The following is a 17175-nucleotide window of genomic DNA, read 5'->3' as shown; positions in this document are numbered from 1 at the left end:
ACCCATTCACTGCTTATTGCTAGTATAAGAAGGTCTGCCAGTGGATCTGCTCTTCATACTTTTCATGTTAGTTGCAGGGGAAATGGTTAAATCAAACCACATTGTGATACCAAGTGTCAAGCAATGCATACATGTTGTCACAAGAAGAGAATCTACATTAGATTGCAGGCAGCTAGCTGCCTGGACTGAAAATGTTTTTTTTTTCTGAGCACAATTCTCACAAAGTTCTCTTTAGCAAGATTTATTAACATGAGAGGAATAAAAATGGAAGAACTATCTTCATCTACATTTGACTTTCTGAATGGTTTTTTTTCATAATCCTATGTGCACTGAAGACGAAGAGGCTCATCTCAATGAAACTGAGGAAGACTTCAGCTGGTTGTAGTTATTTGATTATTTGTTGGTGTGAGAACAAATCTTACAATTCAATCTAAAATTGAAATTAAAGCACAAACCCAATTGTGCTTTAAAAATAGAAGCAAAGCATTCAGTAGTCCTACCCCAAAACCACTTTTGTTAGCAATTTGTCCACAACCTGAAACAATAAAAGATTTTTTTTCCAAACTGAGCATCATGCTGGATTAGGAAAGAGAAGCAATATCCTGCCATCACTTCTAATCAATATGAATCATGGTAAGAATGATTTCTCATTAATAATTACCAGGAAGTCTCCCACTACTTTAGCAGAGAGAACAACTGTGGAAGCACCTTCAGCAAGTCTCCCAATGTTCATAGTCTTTTAAATGCTTGCTTCATCCATCAGCTTCACCTTCTCCATTGGTGCCAAGGGGAGAGTTAGCATTTCCTGGAGAATCCAATTATGGCACCTATTCCTGGTAGGATGGTGATTTCCAATATTGAATGGTGAGAAATCAACGCTGTATCTAATAGCTTTTCCCCTTGCTCTTCAGTTGAACAATCTTATCTGTTTGAGACCTTTGCCATTTAAACATAGCACTTTGGAGCATGGAATAAATGGTTCTGTTTCTGTGCTATCACATGACTTCTATCTTGACCATTTCAGTAGCTTAGATTGGCTAGAGACAGAGGAAGCCCTAATTGTCAAAGCTATTTTCACACGAAATGCAAGAATGTAGTTGTGATTTTACTGGAGTGAGGAGGTTGGGTAGGAACATGGGCCAGTCCTGGAGTCTGGGGAAGGCTCTGGTGAGGGCTCTGTGTCAGAGGCATATGCCAGTTATCAGCTGCCATCAGTCAGACATCAGTGAGGCAGACAAATAGCTGGAACCTGTTCCCAGTATGTGCATGCGCAGAGTTGCCAGATGAAGGGAACAGATAAAGAACAGGGGTCGACTTGGGAGTAAGGCTGCAGGTGGACAATGAAGAAATAAAGAAACATTCCTCCCAGAAGAAATAAAAGAGGAGGGAAAGGGGAGTGGAATTTGCAGTAGACAATTAGTTCGCTTAATTGGTTTGTGACTCTCCAAGACTCCTTGCCAAGTTTTGCAGATATCGGCCTGGCAGCTCTCTATGTCAGATAAGGTCTGTGACTGTAAATCCTCCCTTGAAAGACTTTTCTGCATGTGCATTAGCAGAAATCACAGTAAATTAATAAAATGAGTTTTTGTTGGGACAAGGAGTTTGCTTCAGGCTCTTGGGAAGCCTATGTCAGAACACTTATATTGTTTGATGTGGCCTTTATTTCAGTGTTGGAATGCTTCCCACCTCCATTACTAATAGTAATCACATAACGCAAATGCTGAGATCTCTGGTTCTAAAATGCAACCCTAACTACTCTTGCAATAGGGTAAGGATTATTGATTCAATGGGAGTAACCTCTGAGTAAACATGCTTAATATTTCACTGACAGAATCAAGGACTGAAGTGAAATACCTGGTAATAATGAATTTGAAAAGCAGGTCTCCTGTAACAAATCTAATTGCACATCTTTGGAATACCAACATAGAAATCTGCACCAAAGTCAAAATTATGACCGTGATCAAGCATAGTAATTACAGAGTCTATTAAGTTAATTTAACATAAAGAAGTGCCTGATTTTAAATCATAAGCTACATTTTAGAATCTGCAGTGATGCTGAATTAATTCAAACAACAAGTTTTCAGGACTTCAGCCTTAACATTTTTTTATTTCTTGGCTAACTTAGCCATGATGGCACAGTGATTAGAGTGCAGTACACTTCTGCTGATCACCGGCTGCCAGCAGTTTGGCAGATCGAATCTCACCAGGCTCAAGAATGACAGCCTTCCATCATTCCAAGGTGAGTAAAATGAGGACCCAGTGTTGGGGCAATATGCTGACTCTATAAACCGCTTAGAGAGCACTGTGAAGCGGTATATAAGTCTAAATGTGATTGCTAACTCCAAAATCTCCAACACCAAGCAAGGATGATTAGCTTGAATGGAAACAGAAACTGTTCATCTTTTTTTTTATTTTACATCAATTCATGTTGAACATTTGGTTTTACATCTAAATTATCATTTATTAATGTAAAAACCAATGATCACATTGGCAGCATGTTTGATAGAATATTAAAACTTTTTTTGCATCTGTAAATCAAATTCCTTGTGATAAAGGCATATCTTTGGGGAAACTAATATCACTACCAAAAAGAATTGTACAAGCTAAGCTTGATTTCTTAAAAAGTCCCATCCCCAGTGTTTTCACTGGAATCTCCCACCATCTCTCTGTCTCTGTATCTCTCTCTCTCTCTCTCTCTTTCTCTCTCTCTCTCATATCTATCTATCCAGCTATTCATCCATCTCTGTCTGTCTGTCTATCTATCTATCTATCTATCTATCTATCTATCTATCTATCTATCTATCTATCTATCTATCTATCCATCCAGCCATCCAGCTATCTATCTGTTCATCTATCTATCTATCTATCTATCTATCTATCTATCTAATCTATCTATCTATCTATCTATCATCTATCATCTATCATCTATCATCTATCTATCTATCATCTATCTATCTATCCATCCATCCATCCATCCATCCATCCATCCATCCATCCATCCATCCATCTATCTATCTATCTATCTATCTATCTATCTATCTATATCTATCTATATCCACACAGACACAGGATTTTGTCCTGGACAGGCTCAAAGACCAAAAGGAAACATGCAAGAAGAAAAATAAAGAGTTGGAAAGTTGATTATAGACAGGAAGAAAGTCCAGTGCACCATTCACCCCCCTAAAACTTTCTCTAGTTTTCATCTATTCTGTGCAAGTTGCATTCTAGCATTGTGTTCATTGTTATTCCACCTAGTTAGACTCTAAATCCTGCATCACAGGACATCTGGGGCATGACAGCTGTATTTCTTCCAGATCAACGTCCAGAGACCAAGCAGATGCATAAGCATGCACATGTCACCAATATATCCACCACAGAGCTACCTGAAGGGGGGAAGCCTCATCTGCAATTCTGTTCCAAATCAGTGCTTTTCCATTACTAATTCAGGCTAGAATGGAAAGTTGGAGGAAAAAAACCCACCCCAGAAGAAGCCAGTGACAAAGCACTTTCACAATCCTGCCAAGAAAACTGCATGGACAGAATTACCAAAGTTCAGATTGACTCAAAGGTTCATACTAGAGTGACAACAAAAGTCAGGCTCCCACTTCTTTCCAGTGACTGTTGTGAGCAAACAGAGAAAGTAGAGAAGTTCTGACAAGCTGAAAAACATTCACTCTATGATTCTCAACTGATATAACTATGTACACTTTATACCACGTGTTTGTATGAAATAAAATACCTACACCCACTAGAATCATCAGACAGCCTTTGTACTCTCTTACTGTAAAGGAGAAATCTAAGGGTGCTGATACAGAGCATAAGGCACATTTATTCTAAATTCTAAAAGATCACATTGCAAATTAATATTATTGGGTGAATTTCACCAAATATTAACAGGAAGATAAAGGAAAAGTGTGCTACAAAATGGTACTGATGGAGAACCTGAAGACAGATAGACTTGTGTGAAATGCTACAAAAACGTTCTACGTGATGATCACTAATGAAAGCATTCTTCAAAACAAACTATGAACAATTTGGTGACTTTAGATTGACATGTTTCCGCCTTATGAAGATTGTCTACTTACAACAGACCTTGGTATCCGGAATGGAAATTAGTAGAATATGGAGTTCAGTAACCTCTGTAAGATCACAGGTTTCTCAACCAAACTGAACTGAATGACAGTAACAGTCAAATGTTATTGTTAATGGATATGTTTCTATTAGCAGCCTTGACTACTGTATTAACCTAAGTAGAAGAGCCAGGCATACATGGAAAATCATTGTTATTAACAGCGTTCACCATCAGTACCTGTCAAAGAGATGGACCAAACAGACAAGATACTGAGGCATAGTCTTGCTTGATATAAGGTTTTTAGTCCTATTTAAATTACAGTAACGACTGTATAAGACTAGATGGAGTATCTGCAAAACAGCATGTGTAAATTATATTCAGGTACACATCTTCTACTTTAATTTATGGTGATATATTTTATGGTGGGGGAGTGCAACTATTAAATTGGTTTCTTTTCCAGACAAATATTTCGCCTCTACTTCAACTTGCTAGTGAAACGGGCAACAGTCATGGTAGTTCATGCTGTGAAATATTCAGCTGTTTAAGATCATTGTTGCTACTGGAAAGTCCCTGGATTTGGAACAATGCTGGAGAGGAGCTTTCAAATCTCTGCTGCCCACCTGCCCTATTAATGTGAGACATGTAAGAAGAAGGTCAGAGGCTGTGTAACAATTGCTACAGAATGAATTGCCCTCCTGCCTGCTTTGATGCAAGCTGCTTGCTTTCTTCAACAATCTTAAATGACAGAGTCATTCTTGAAGAAAAGGTTGTTCCGAAACAAGTCCCAAACAAGCCCTGGGAACATTCCTAGAATGTGTTGGCTCAATATAAATTAGCAAAGGACAGATGATGATGATGATGATGATGATGATGATGATGATGATGATGATGATGATGATATCTCTTCAGTTGAGCCTGACTCTGGACAATTCTGTGGACCAGGTTTGATAGTGTCAGCTTTGATAGTGTCCAGCCACCATGTTCTCTGATGGCCTGGTTTCCATTTACCACTAACTCTTTTGAACATAATTGCTTTCTCCAGTGAATTCCCCTCCATGATATGACCAAAATAAATTTAGACGCAGTTTCCTGATTTTGCCTTTTAGTGACATGTTCTGGTGTTATGAGCCATGGTGGCACAGTGTTTAGAGTGCAGTACTGCAGGCGTCTTCTGCTGATCACCGGCTGCCAGCAGTTTGGCAGATCGAATCTCACCAGGCTCAAGGTTGACACAGTCTTCCATCCTTCCAAGGTGGGTAAAATGAGGACCCAGATTGTTGGGGGCAATATGCTGACTCTGTAAACCGCTGTAAAGCATTGTGAAGCGGTCTATAAGTTTAAGTGCTCCTGCTATTGCTATGTGCTCCAATAGTTGCTTGTTAGTCACTTTTGGTTTCCACGGAATATACAGGTCCCTTCTTTACCACCACAACTCAAACAGTCAATTTTTTTCCTGCCTTGTTTTTTGAAGGTCCAACTTTCACAGTCGTAGGTAGTTATGGGGAACACAATAGAGCAAACTAACTTACATTAAGCCCCTCCCTTGTGACAAGGGGGCATCCACATGTAGAAGGATCTTAATGAGACCTATTAAATCCATCCTATAATTTCCTCTTGTCGTTCCTTGTAAGCTTTTAATATAGTGATTAATCCTACCACTCTCATATGGAAATCTGATCCATTCCATTTTATGGAGGTGCCAAAATGTATAAATGATAACCACAAAACTAATAGCTAGGGAGACTGAAAAAAATAAAAAAGGCAAACATATACTTGTTGATCGATACACAAATGGCCATTCATTCATTTCCTTATTTCCTGCTCAACTTCTTCAGCTACAAAGGCTGGTCATTCTGTACAAGAACCTAGCAAGCTCTTTTCACTTCATTATAGTCACAGGCACAAAGATCATTATTATTAGATTAAAAAATGATCCAGTGAAAGGTGAAAGGATTAATTACCAGCTGTGGAACTTAAAGAAAGAGATGGAAAGTGTTAGCCCTTCAAGGAAGACTAGACTAGGATACCCAAGTTATGAATGCTAGTCCTACTTTATTACAAGGTTATGATAACAGAATCTTGCAGGCCTGAGTGTGTTTCCCCCTCCCTCCCTTTATCTTCATGAGAGCTGAGGAGGGCCATGTCAGAGGTGCTTTCTCCAATTGTATTTCTGCTCCGGACTCAGATTTCTTTTATCTAACCGTTGCCTTGCTTATTATCTCAAGATTATTCTTATTATCTTAAGATTATTATTCTCAAATATATTTGCTATATTTGAGGGGACTTGGGCCAGGAAATATGGAAGGCCAGATATCTTTTTGTGGCTATCATGATATTCAAATTGCTCATTTAATTGTCCTGGAGCCCCTTTTCCTAATCGCAGCCACCATTATTTCTCATTACGATCACTCCTACGTTACTCTTCTCACTACAACCAATATCCAGGAAACTGTCATGCTGTCCAATTGCTCTGGGTGAGCTGTTTTAATATATGTTCATTGTATGGCCATGTGGAGTTTTGGCAATGTTACAAAGTAGTTTGCCAAAAACTTCTTCCAGAATATTTTTCAACTTCCTAATCTAGCCAAGAATAAACTATTTGTTTAAAATGTTTATATTTTATACTGCATTATGTTCTTTAAAAAGATCGGCTTCCCTTCCTGCCTGGTCCCCACGATTAGCTATGGTTGGTTAAATACTACAGCTTGAACAAGATGTCTGGCACATTACTTCTCATAAACCCTAACCTGAGGGAGGGGGGAATTTAGGAAGGTTTCCAGGATAATTCCTCAAGGCCTGTCCTTATGGACTCATTGGATGGATCCCACTGAAATTTCCTTTGGTTGGAAGGACAACCAAATACAACCAATGCTATCTTGTGGTGCTGGCTTTGGAAGGCTTTCTGCATGATTGCAAACCACTTGAAGATATGCATTCAAGTAACCAGACTTATTCCCATGGGACTTTCAGGGAAGCAATGGAGAAAACAGCTTCACTGAGAATGCAGCAAATGAGAAACTGGCAAATGGATTGGTTCCTCAGAATTCCTCTCTGGACAAGAAAAGGATCTTGGATCACTAACAAGTTCTCCAGATAGTAGGTCTTTATAAATAGACCATAAAACAGTGGTCTTGAATGGATTTAGAGCCCTGAAAGGCAATGGATTACCATCTTTGCCCAAACTGCAATTTGCACATTTATAGATAAAAGGTTTGCATATTTCCTTTCTTGATCAGTTTTATCACATCAAATGAATCTTCTTCAATCCCTAGAAAATGACAGTTTATACAAATTTAAATAAATGGCAAAAGGGCAATTAGAAGATTGATTCTGGGGGAAAAACAGATTAAGGATCCAGATGGATTTGAAAGAAGATTAGGAAATTAATTACAAGAACCCTTCCTATGGGAAAATGTCATTGTTCTGAATTTTATTTTAAAAAATGAAGATTTTGAAATTAATTATAAAGAAGCTTCTCATAGGAAAATGCTGTTGTTTAGGTGGAAACCATAATAAGATAGAACTTTGAAGGTTGAACACTAAAGGGAAGCAGAAAGAACTAAATATTATAATTAAAGAAGAACAAGTAAATTTGACAGACTAAAATAGAATGAAATAAAATCCTGTATCTTTGGAAGAATTGAAGGCTATTTAGGGACAATGCATTCAAAAATTAATCTTATAATTGTCTTCTATTATTATAAGCAAACTGGGTTTAAAAGAATTTATAGAAGAGGAACAGATTTACTGGACAAGATTGAGACTGAGGCTGATTTGAATATGGATGTAAAAATAAGCGATAAAATTATATAGAAAAAGATGTTACTTTGGATATAAAAATGAAACTGGTTGATGTCCTAATAATTAAAAAGGATCTACAAATAACAAATTAGCAGAGTGAGTTGGATAACTTTATAATTTTGGATTAAAAAAAAAAGACTTGCCAAAGTTTTGAAGGATTTTTTGAAAGAGAAAAAGAAATATAGGACATTATTTATGGGGATTAAAGATCAAGTTTGTTAAAAGCAAAGGGAAAGAATATAACGTTTGCTTACTTGATTAAGGTGAAAATGTATATATTGTTATTTCTGGTAATCTTTAATGGACTTTTGCTGACCAGAATCAAAATGAGGTTTAAAGAAGTCATTTATAGATAAGAGATGAGATATGGGAAGAAGAGATATTTTGTTGTATACTCAATGGTAAAAAGTTACTGAAGTTATTGCTGTTTGATAAAATTCATTGCTTTGTATATTTCTTTTAGTTTTCTTTATTATATTTCTATTTTTCCTTCTTTTCTATTTTTCTTTATGTTCTTTTCTGCACTTTCTACCTGTTCTTTTCATTTGTTAATGCTTTTAGTTGGCATTACATTTTATCACTGTAAGTATAAACTTTAATACAAATTACTATTATTCAAAGAAGATTTGCTCTCACAAGCTGATAGGAGTGAAACAAGATTATCTGCAAAGCAATCTGAATGGGAAAGACAACCAGCAAGCTTTCAGCCCCATTCTTGCTTAACTTCCTTCACTTAAAGGAAAATCAATAGGATACATTACAATTAAGTTCACTTATTGCACTGGTGTTATTTAACTATTAGGTGAGCATCACAAGATGCTTTTTCCATGTTTCATTCTATTTTTATTTGAATAGAATGTTTCTCAAATCCAATTTATACTAAACATAAAGAAACAACATTCATCAATTTAAAACAAAAGCCACTTCACTTTGAATTGATTTAAAGGCCACTCATCTGAGTGGCAGCAAAGTCTAACACTTAGTTCAGTACACCTACTTTCCATATATGCTATATGGAGTATAGTGAAGTGTTGTGGCTCGGTAGGAGCCTTTGAAGCTGCTATCAGATTGACACAGAAATCTCCTGTGAGTGGATTCACAGAAGATAACAAGCAGCTGGGGCTCGTTAAGGATCTCCTCCTGTGGATAAAAGACTGATGGTGCCACGCCTTAGTTGCAGAAGTCAACGTCGTTCATTCGTTCGTTAGTTCCTTTCCGTTCCTGGTCTAGTTCATGTTTATGATTCAAAGAAGCACTTGGATAAGTGATTTGCTTTATGTAAACCTGGTTTGCTGCGAGAGTTTGTTTTTGCATTTGCTGTTTAACTTTTTGCCAGATAATTTATCTATGTTTATTATGGGCTCGCAGCCAGCAAAAGCCGGGACTGATAAAGATATTTCCTTTGAAGTTCTGTCTGGCTGTCATTTCTGAACGAGCAAAGAGGGGGGTCAGAACAGTGAAGTATATTCAAATCATCAATCTGTGTCCTCTTTTGATTGTTGTTTTCAAAATTACAATGTGACGGGATTAAATACACCAAATTTCAGATAAGTAGATGCTATAGTTCAGTGATGGCGAATCTTTTCGGCATCGAGTGCCCAACTGGGACATGCATGAGCACATGTGCACCAGAATACCGAAAACTCAAAAGACCAGCTGACTGATGTGCATGCGCCTGCCGGCCACCTGGTCCTTGGGTTTCCATCCTGCGCATGCACACCGGCCAGCTGGTCTTTGGGTGTCTGGTGCTCCAGTGTGTGCTAATACCAGCACCAGAAACCAGAAGAGCAGGTGGTGACGGCACAGGTGCCCACAAAGAGGACTCTGCGTGACGCCTCTGGCACGCATGCAATAGGTTTGCCATCACGGCTACAGTTTGTTCAAAGTTTTATTGATAGAAATGAAGAGAAAGTAGGAAAAGTAGAGCTTGCTTCGAATTTCAAATCAATTTCATCTAAGATTCAGATTTTACTCCACTTTAGTTCCTTGAAGGTTTTTAAAAAAAAAAATAGGGTGCAAATATTTCCCTTTTATTTCTTGTAAACAAATATAAGGAAGCAATATATGGCTCCAAAGTCATGGAAAGTTGAAGAGACTAAATACATAGAACAAATGAATATGGATCAAACAGCTGGTAAAACAGGAGGATTTTGTTGTTGTTGTTCAAACGGATATGCTGCCAACACTTGGTGACTTACCAAAGTACAGTGTTTTTTTTTAATCAAAGCCAAATCAGCAATTAAGACACAATAAGTAAATAAACATCCCAATGCCAATGTCATTCCCCATATGCTCTTGTAACTTCTAGAAGGACATCACAAGGAGGGTAGCCTATTTTATTCCCCTTTCCATTGAATTGGTGTTTGATTCTTGGAGAATGCATGACAAGTTTTCTTCTTCTCAAGGATTTTCAGAAGTGGCTTGCCATTGTCTTCTTCCTAAGGCTGAGAGAGAGTAATTGGCTCAATCTCACCCAGCTGCTTTTGTGCCTAAAATGGGACTAGAATTCAGTCTCCTGGTTTTTAGCCTGATACCTTAATCACTAAACCAAACTAGAGAGAGGTATTTTGATTTTTAAGGGGGGGGACCCCAAAGCTACATAGCAATCACAGTTGGATTTATATACCACTTCATAGTGCATTACAGTCCTCTCCCAGTGATTTACAGAGTCAGCATATTTCCCCCAACAATCTGGGTCCTCATTTTACCAACCTCGGAAGGATAGAAGGCTGAGTCAATCTTGAGTCGGTGAGAATCGAACTGCTGGCAGTCGGCAGCATTAGCCTGCAATACCGCATTCTAACCACTGCACCACCACGGCTCTACAATCTTTTATATCCAATAGCTTTCCCCATTTACTTATTTATTTATTTATCTGCAGCGTTTTTTATATATGAATCCTTTTTAATGTTTTATGAGTCCATAAAATTGCATTATTTACTTATTTTATTATTCAGCTAAATCAAATTCTTAGTCTTCCTTCAAGAAAATTCTCTTTCTAAGGTAGCTTATAAAGACAGTGTTTTCCTGTATCTTGTTTCAAAACTCCTTCACAAAAGAAGTCCAACCTCAGAGCTCAACCTGGAGTTTCTAGGTCTTAACAACTCTGAATGTGATCACATAGACGTCACCTGATCCACAACTACATGCTACATGGCACTACCTTTGTTGCCAATGCTTTTGTGATACTTTGAACTTGAAAGACAACAAGTGCTTTAGAACCTGCCAAACTGCTCCCATAGCTCATCTGCAATTCCTCAAAGTAGCTGCATCTTTTTTCTGGAATGACACATCTTCCTTCCCCGGCTGAATCACATGTCTAGGAGAAAGATGTGTTTTGATTTAAGGGATTGCAGATAATCACTATGCATGCACGTATGCACGCACGCACATGCACAAGTGTGTTACAATATTTATGACTGGGAGAGACATGACAGCAAGGTCAGCCAATGAATAGGCATAACAACTAAGTCAGCCAATGAGAGCTTAAACAGATCTGAGTCTGTGCTGAGAATCGAAACTGAAACTTAAGACTCTGTCTGCTCTGAACTCTGAAATGAAACTAAGTGTTCTCTCCTGCTTGTATTCTGCTTGTACTTTCTGCCACGTTGAAAGAATCTACTATTGATATTGTACATTTATTCATCTGTTATTATGAATAAAGAAGTTAATGAATCCAGATGAATCAGTTATCTGTGTGTGTTTTCTGGATTTGATTTTTCAGCAATATTCTGACAATGCGTGCGCGCGTGCACGCGCACACACACACACACACACACACACATGCACACGCACATACATGCACACACAGACGGCACTCCAGTACCCCTATTTTGTCTTCAAATCTGAAGTGCTGCACAGCCATAGAGAATAGCAAAATGAACTTCCAGCCTCAAGGACATTGTCAAGAGAATCAAGTGTCCCTTGAGAATACAATAGTTGTGCATGCATTCTTGATGTCAGTTTTCTTCAGCTCGGTGCTCTGATGGAAGTTTGGGATGAAAACTTCCATAACATTGCCTGAGGAGGATGAGAAATATAGCCGAATACAGCAGAGACAAATTTCTTTAAAAGATAAAGCCCCCAATATTTCTCTGTTGTCTTATAAGTCTGTACTCTGCACCTACACCAGTGGTGGGATTTAGCCAGTTCGCACCTATTCGGTTCTTAACTTTCTAAGCAGTTTGGAGAACCAGTTGTTTGAAGAGCTAATCCTGTAAAGAAGGCAGGAAGGAAACATTCTGATGTTGTTTCTAGCCTAATCTTTATTACCCTGCTTACAGAAACTGCCTCTCCAATTAACCCTTGTTACATTGTAACAGCTAAGGTGAAGTACCCATCGACCTGAGCGACGTTGAGTTGGCCATGCCCACCCAGTCACATGACCACTGATCCCCGCCTACCCAGCTGGTCATAGGGCAGAGAACCAGTTGTTAAATTATTTGAATCCCACCACTAACTTACACATGCACCAACACCCCCCCCCGCCCCCATGATTGGATAATGAACCAACTTGACATGGTTGATTAATGCCATCAGCACATAGAAAGAATAGTGGCATGAGTTCAAGTCCAAGTAGAGCCATCTTGTTGTATATCACCAAGACCAAGATCTCCATCTAGGATAGTTAATAGTGCAGATGCTTGCCAAAAATTGGTTCACAACCACACAAAATGCAGAAAAATAACAATAGATGAAATGGTATCGAAAATTTTGCCTATTAAATACTTCTAAGCCAAGCTACTATTAAAGGTATTGGAATATTGCCCAAAAAGGAGAAAGTTGGCAACTACATCTTGCCTCTTATTTTTTAATCAGAATCTGGACAGAATTCAGACAACAGAAAGGTCACGATCTAAGCTGAAATCCATTTATCTTATAAGTGCTACCAGCTGTATGTTAGCAAGCTGTTTTCTCTCTCAAACAATATAAATAAGATGATGTTGGATATAATTAGATGTCCATTCCCTAAAGGAGAACTAAGCAAAGTTACTTCAGCAAAGCAGTTAGACTTTAAAATATAGTATTTAAGAGACATATAGTTCGACTTTTCTTGCTATGGAGTGAAATATTGAATTAGAGATAGATGATAGATGGTTGATAGTTTAGATAGATAGATAGATAGATAGATAGATAGATAGATAGATAGATAGATAGATAGATAGATAGATAGATAGATAGATAGATAGATGATAGATAGATGATAGATAGATGATAGATAGATGATAGATAGATAAATAGATAGACAGACAGACAGACAGACAGACAGACAGACAGACAGACAGACAGACAGATGATATAGAATATCCAGATAAAGAACTCTTAGAATAACCTTGTTAGGTATTTACCCTGAAAATCACAAGGATCCTTCTATCATTCAGATTATCCTATTAAAACAAACTTTCCTTGCCCTAGAACTCATTCCCAAAGTGTTGGACTACAAATCCTATCATCCCCTTTGCCTCTGTGTGGCTGGGGTGATGGGAGTGCATTCAAAGTTAAGGAAGTTGGCATAGATACGAGAAGTGGAGCATCATAACTGAGGCACATTTTCTCAAAAATTTCTCCCAAAATTCTGAGCACATTTAATTCCCAGCAGCGGGATGGTAGTTTTGAATGCCATCTTTTTTTTAAAAAAAAAAAAAAGTCTAGGTCTCCAGATGCTCTCCTAAACAGAAGATGGCTAAGATCCTATGAAGAAAGGAAACATGCAGGTGATAGCATTAGGTCACTGTTTATGATGTAGGTCACTATTTTTCAATGCGCTGAAAAGCTTCCAGAGAGCGATCGAGACTTTCATGTTGATAATTAGTGATTTGTCACAGCGGTTATGTGCCACTTCAGGGTGAATCTGCTTCTCCACTCTTTGTACAAGAGGCTCACTGGTTCATCACACTTGGCATCATGTAAGGGAACGTTTCCTTATTTGATTTCACAATTAACATAGCAAATTTGGTGTGATTTGCTGCTGTCCTTTTTATGCTGAAAACGCAAACTTTCCCCATGGGGAAAGGATAATATAAAAGAGAGAGAAAGAGAGGGGAGTGGGAGTGGGAGAAAGAGAAAAGAAAGGAAGGAAGGAAGGAAAGGAAGGAAGGAAAGGAAGGAAGGAAGGAAGGAAGGAAGGAAGAAAGAAAGAAAGAAAGAAAGAAAGAAAGAAAGAAAGAAAGAAAGAAAGAAAGAAAGAAAAATAGACTTACCAGTCCATCACAATTGCTGATGGCAACAGAAGCATTAGGCAAGTCCGTGATATGCCCCACATAGAGGCAATCCCCATGAAGTGGTTCAGTGTAGGTGATGTTTGAATCCTCCTGCCATTCCACAGTTGCTCCAGGAGCCACCAGCCGGGAATTTGGCCTTAATCTAAAGTGGAATTCTTGTCCGAAAACAGTGACATTGTAAAAAATTTCCTTGCCTGCAGCATCCTGAGGAAAATCCCTGATGTCTCTTGGGAAGCGCCTCTTTGATGCTCCCGACACGACTTTGGAAACGAACCTGCCTTTTGAGTCTGTGCTAGTTGGGATGACCAGCCTGTATTCCTCTAGATTTCCCAAAATAGAATCTAGAGAGAGAGAGAAAACCATGAGTAATAAGAGTCAAGCTGAATACCTCGCTCCTAAGACTACCACTGGCTGGGGTCATCTATTTCATTGGTCAGTGAGGTTAAGGAAGGGAAAATACTAAGAGACGCATCATGCCTTATTTTTCCAGTTGTTTTATTAAGAAAGCCCAGCTGGCAGGCATGGTAAGTATTTAGGGATGGACAGGGGTCAAGATGCTGCCCCCTGAGCAAGATGGACTAGAAACACCCCACAGCGGAATAAACCCATCTTAAGTGATGAAGCTTCTGAAAGCCATCTGCTTGAAGATAGAAGGTGAGTGGGGAGGGCAAACACCTCGCATTAACTTTCAAACTCTGCCATACTCCTCAAAGTTTCGATTATTCCCAAATTTGAAGGATGGGGATATCAATGGAAAAGTTTTTTTTTAAAAAAGAGAAAAAGAAAAGAGCTGTCTACTACGTTGGCTTCGCTTCTTTTCTTCCAGCAAAACAGACGGAAGGAAAACTTAAGTCCCTGCCAGGTGGATTCTCTGCCCCGCGCGTCCGAGTTCAACCGAGGTCCCAGCCTCCCTGATTTGCAGCTGAAAGGCGCCCCGCCAGCTCAGCAGGATCGAAGAAGCTACACCCACCCACCCACCCAACCCCCTACGGAAAACCACGCCACACGTGGCGGCGGGGAGGATTCCCCGGCCCTCGGACCAAGCAACCCGACGTGGCGCGGAGAACTCTAGCGGGCAAAAAGTCCTCCGCTCGTGGGCGAAGTTAGACAGGCAGCCTCAAGGGGAGGCGGGCAAAGAAGGGGCGTCTGGCTAATCCCTGCCGAATGGCTAGGGCAGTTTAAGCCGAGGGAACCCGGCAGCTCACTTACCTTTCTCCCCGGGACTCTGCGGGGCCCCCGGGGCCAAAAGGAGCATCCAGCAGGCGAGAAGAAGCAAGGCGATCCCGGCCAGAGGAGCCATGGCAGGCGTAGTTCAGCCCAACCCCAGCCTTCAACTTCGCTGCCAGGGGGCTCCGGCCACATTGAAGGCAGCCGGCACCGCCCTCTAGCCCACCACCAGGCAACCTCAGCCCCGCGGCTCCTTGCCCTGGCTCATCCGCTCCTCTCCAGCGCTCAGCCTCGACGAAGGCAGCAGAGACACCAGCAGGCAGCTTGCTGGAAAGCACGGGGCGTGCAAGGAGGGAAGTCCGCCTGATTGACAGAACTGCCGCCGCCGCTGCTGCCACCGCTGCCTGCGAGCCTGCCACGGCCTCGCCTCGCCCGGCCCGGCTTGGCTTGGCTTGGCGGCGGCTCTCCCTGGAACTCTCGCAGCCTCCTCCTGCTGTCGGCCGAGACAAAAACTCTGCAGCCTCCTCCGGTTACGGGACACTTTTCCCCAGCCCAGCTAAGAGGCGGTTCCTGAGGGATCCTGAGTATTTCCCTCCACCCCGCGCTCAAAATCCTCCTCTTCTTAGAAAGAGAACTAGAAGGGAAGATCGCACCAGACAGAAGCCCCCAGATGCTTGGTTTGGAATCGGTCGGGGATCTTCTGCGAAAAAAGATCTCGTACGTTATCTTGAACTCTCCCAACTTAGGAAGGGGAGTGGTCGTCTGATTCCCACCCCCCCAAGTCTAATTAGAGAGGGCTTTTGCTTTCTGTATGTGTTATATCCACACGGCACTTTGTGATATTTTTATTTATTTTCATTTTATTTATTTGATTTGTCAATCATTTACAAGGTAATAGGTATAAGAATAAACATGAGTATGAATGAAATGGATACGAATAAATGGGGACAGTAAGACAGGGTCATAGGAACACTAAGGTGTGCTTATACATGCCCCTTATCATGGTATCCACTCTAGAAAGGTAGAATCGGATCCTTCCGGATCAAAATGTAATTGCTAGATTATACTTAAGCCTCCCCTCTGGCTGCACTAAAAATTCCTGGATTTTTCTCATCTTGGTTATCATAAAATCTAGATGGAAATATTATCATATCCTGATGACTTTTGCATCCCAGCCCTGCATTTGACTCCACTCCTTGTTTTAGTTTAACAACTCAAAAATGCATTTATAAAAAAAGGGGGGGGAAAGAAATTCACTTCCAGCAAGTTAATTCCCTATTAATTTTTAATATGCTATTGTTACATCTAACAATTATATGTAATTCTTAACGGTGGTTAAGGTGGTTAAAGAATTGGACTACGATTGGGAAGATACAAGTTCAAATCCATCCTCAGGGAAAATTCAGGTTCAAATCTATCCCCCAGGCAGGGGAGAAATTCAGCAGGTTCTGGAGAACCAGTAGCCGAAATTTTAAGTAGTTTGGAGAACCAGCAAATACCACCTCTGGCTGGCCCCAGAGTGGGGTGGGAATGGAGGTTTTGCAGTATCCTTCCCCTGCCACACCCATCAAGCCATGGCCACAGAACTAGTAGTAAAAAAAAATGAATTTCATCACAGCCGCCAGGGATAGTCCAGGTGACTTTAGGACAGTTACTCTCTATCTAAACTACTTCATCGTGTTGTTGTGAGAGAAATGGGAGGAAGGAATCCTATATACCTATGTGTATTCCACTTTTGCTTCTAGGTAGACGAAAGGTGAGATGAATCTTTTAAATAAATCTACCTTGATCCCCCACATTCCAAATGGTTTACATAAATACAATAAAATAATAAAGCACACGCAGATCATTAAAATGCAAATAACAGCTATCATAACCTTTTAAGTGGAAAAATGACCTGTGACACATGACGCT

At 39.9% G+C, this 17175-nt stretch overlaps 1 protein-coding gene across 2 annotated transcripts in view; it reads right to left on the bottom strand.

Annotated features, from left to right (window-relative positions):
* Nucleotides 1–15761, bottom strand: part of ADAMTS2 (ADAM metallopeptidase with thrombospondin type 1 motif 2) — a 262418-nt gene extending 246657 nt beyond the window's left edge. For both annotated transcript variants that reach the window (XM_087709481.1, XM_087709482.1), the window contains exons 1-2: nucleotides 15304–15761; nucleotides 14074–14435 (exon numbers count right to left, since the gene is read on the bottom strand). In XM_087709481.1, the coding sequence (XP_087565607.1) occupies nucleotides 14074–14435; nucleotides 15304–15394 (453 nt within the window). In that variant the 5' untranslated portion in view covers nucleotides 15395–15761. The remainder of the gene's footprint in view (nucleotides 1–14073; nucleotides 14436–15303) is intronic.
* Between the last annotated feature and the right edge of the window lie 1414 nt (nucleotides 15762–17175).

The sequence above is a fragment of the Thamnophis sirtalis genome, unplaced genomic scaffold (genome assembly GCF_051295495.1).
Source record: "Thamnophis sirtalis isolate CommonGarterSnake01/CBP01778 unplaced genomic scaffold, rThaSir2_p1.2 scaffold_3, whole genome shotgun sequence".
Classification (NCBI taxonomy): Eukaryota; Metazoa; Chordata; class Lepidosauria; order Squamata; family Natricidae; genus Thamnophis; species Thamnophis sirtalis.
The sequence above is the reverse complement of the archived record's forward strand: the minus strand, read 5'-3'. Positions and strand labels throughout refer to the sequence as shown.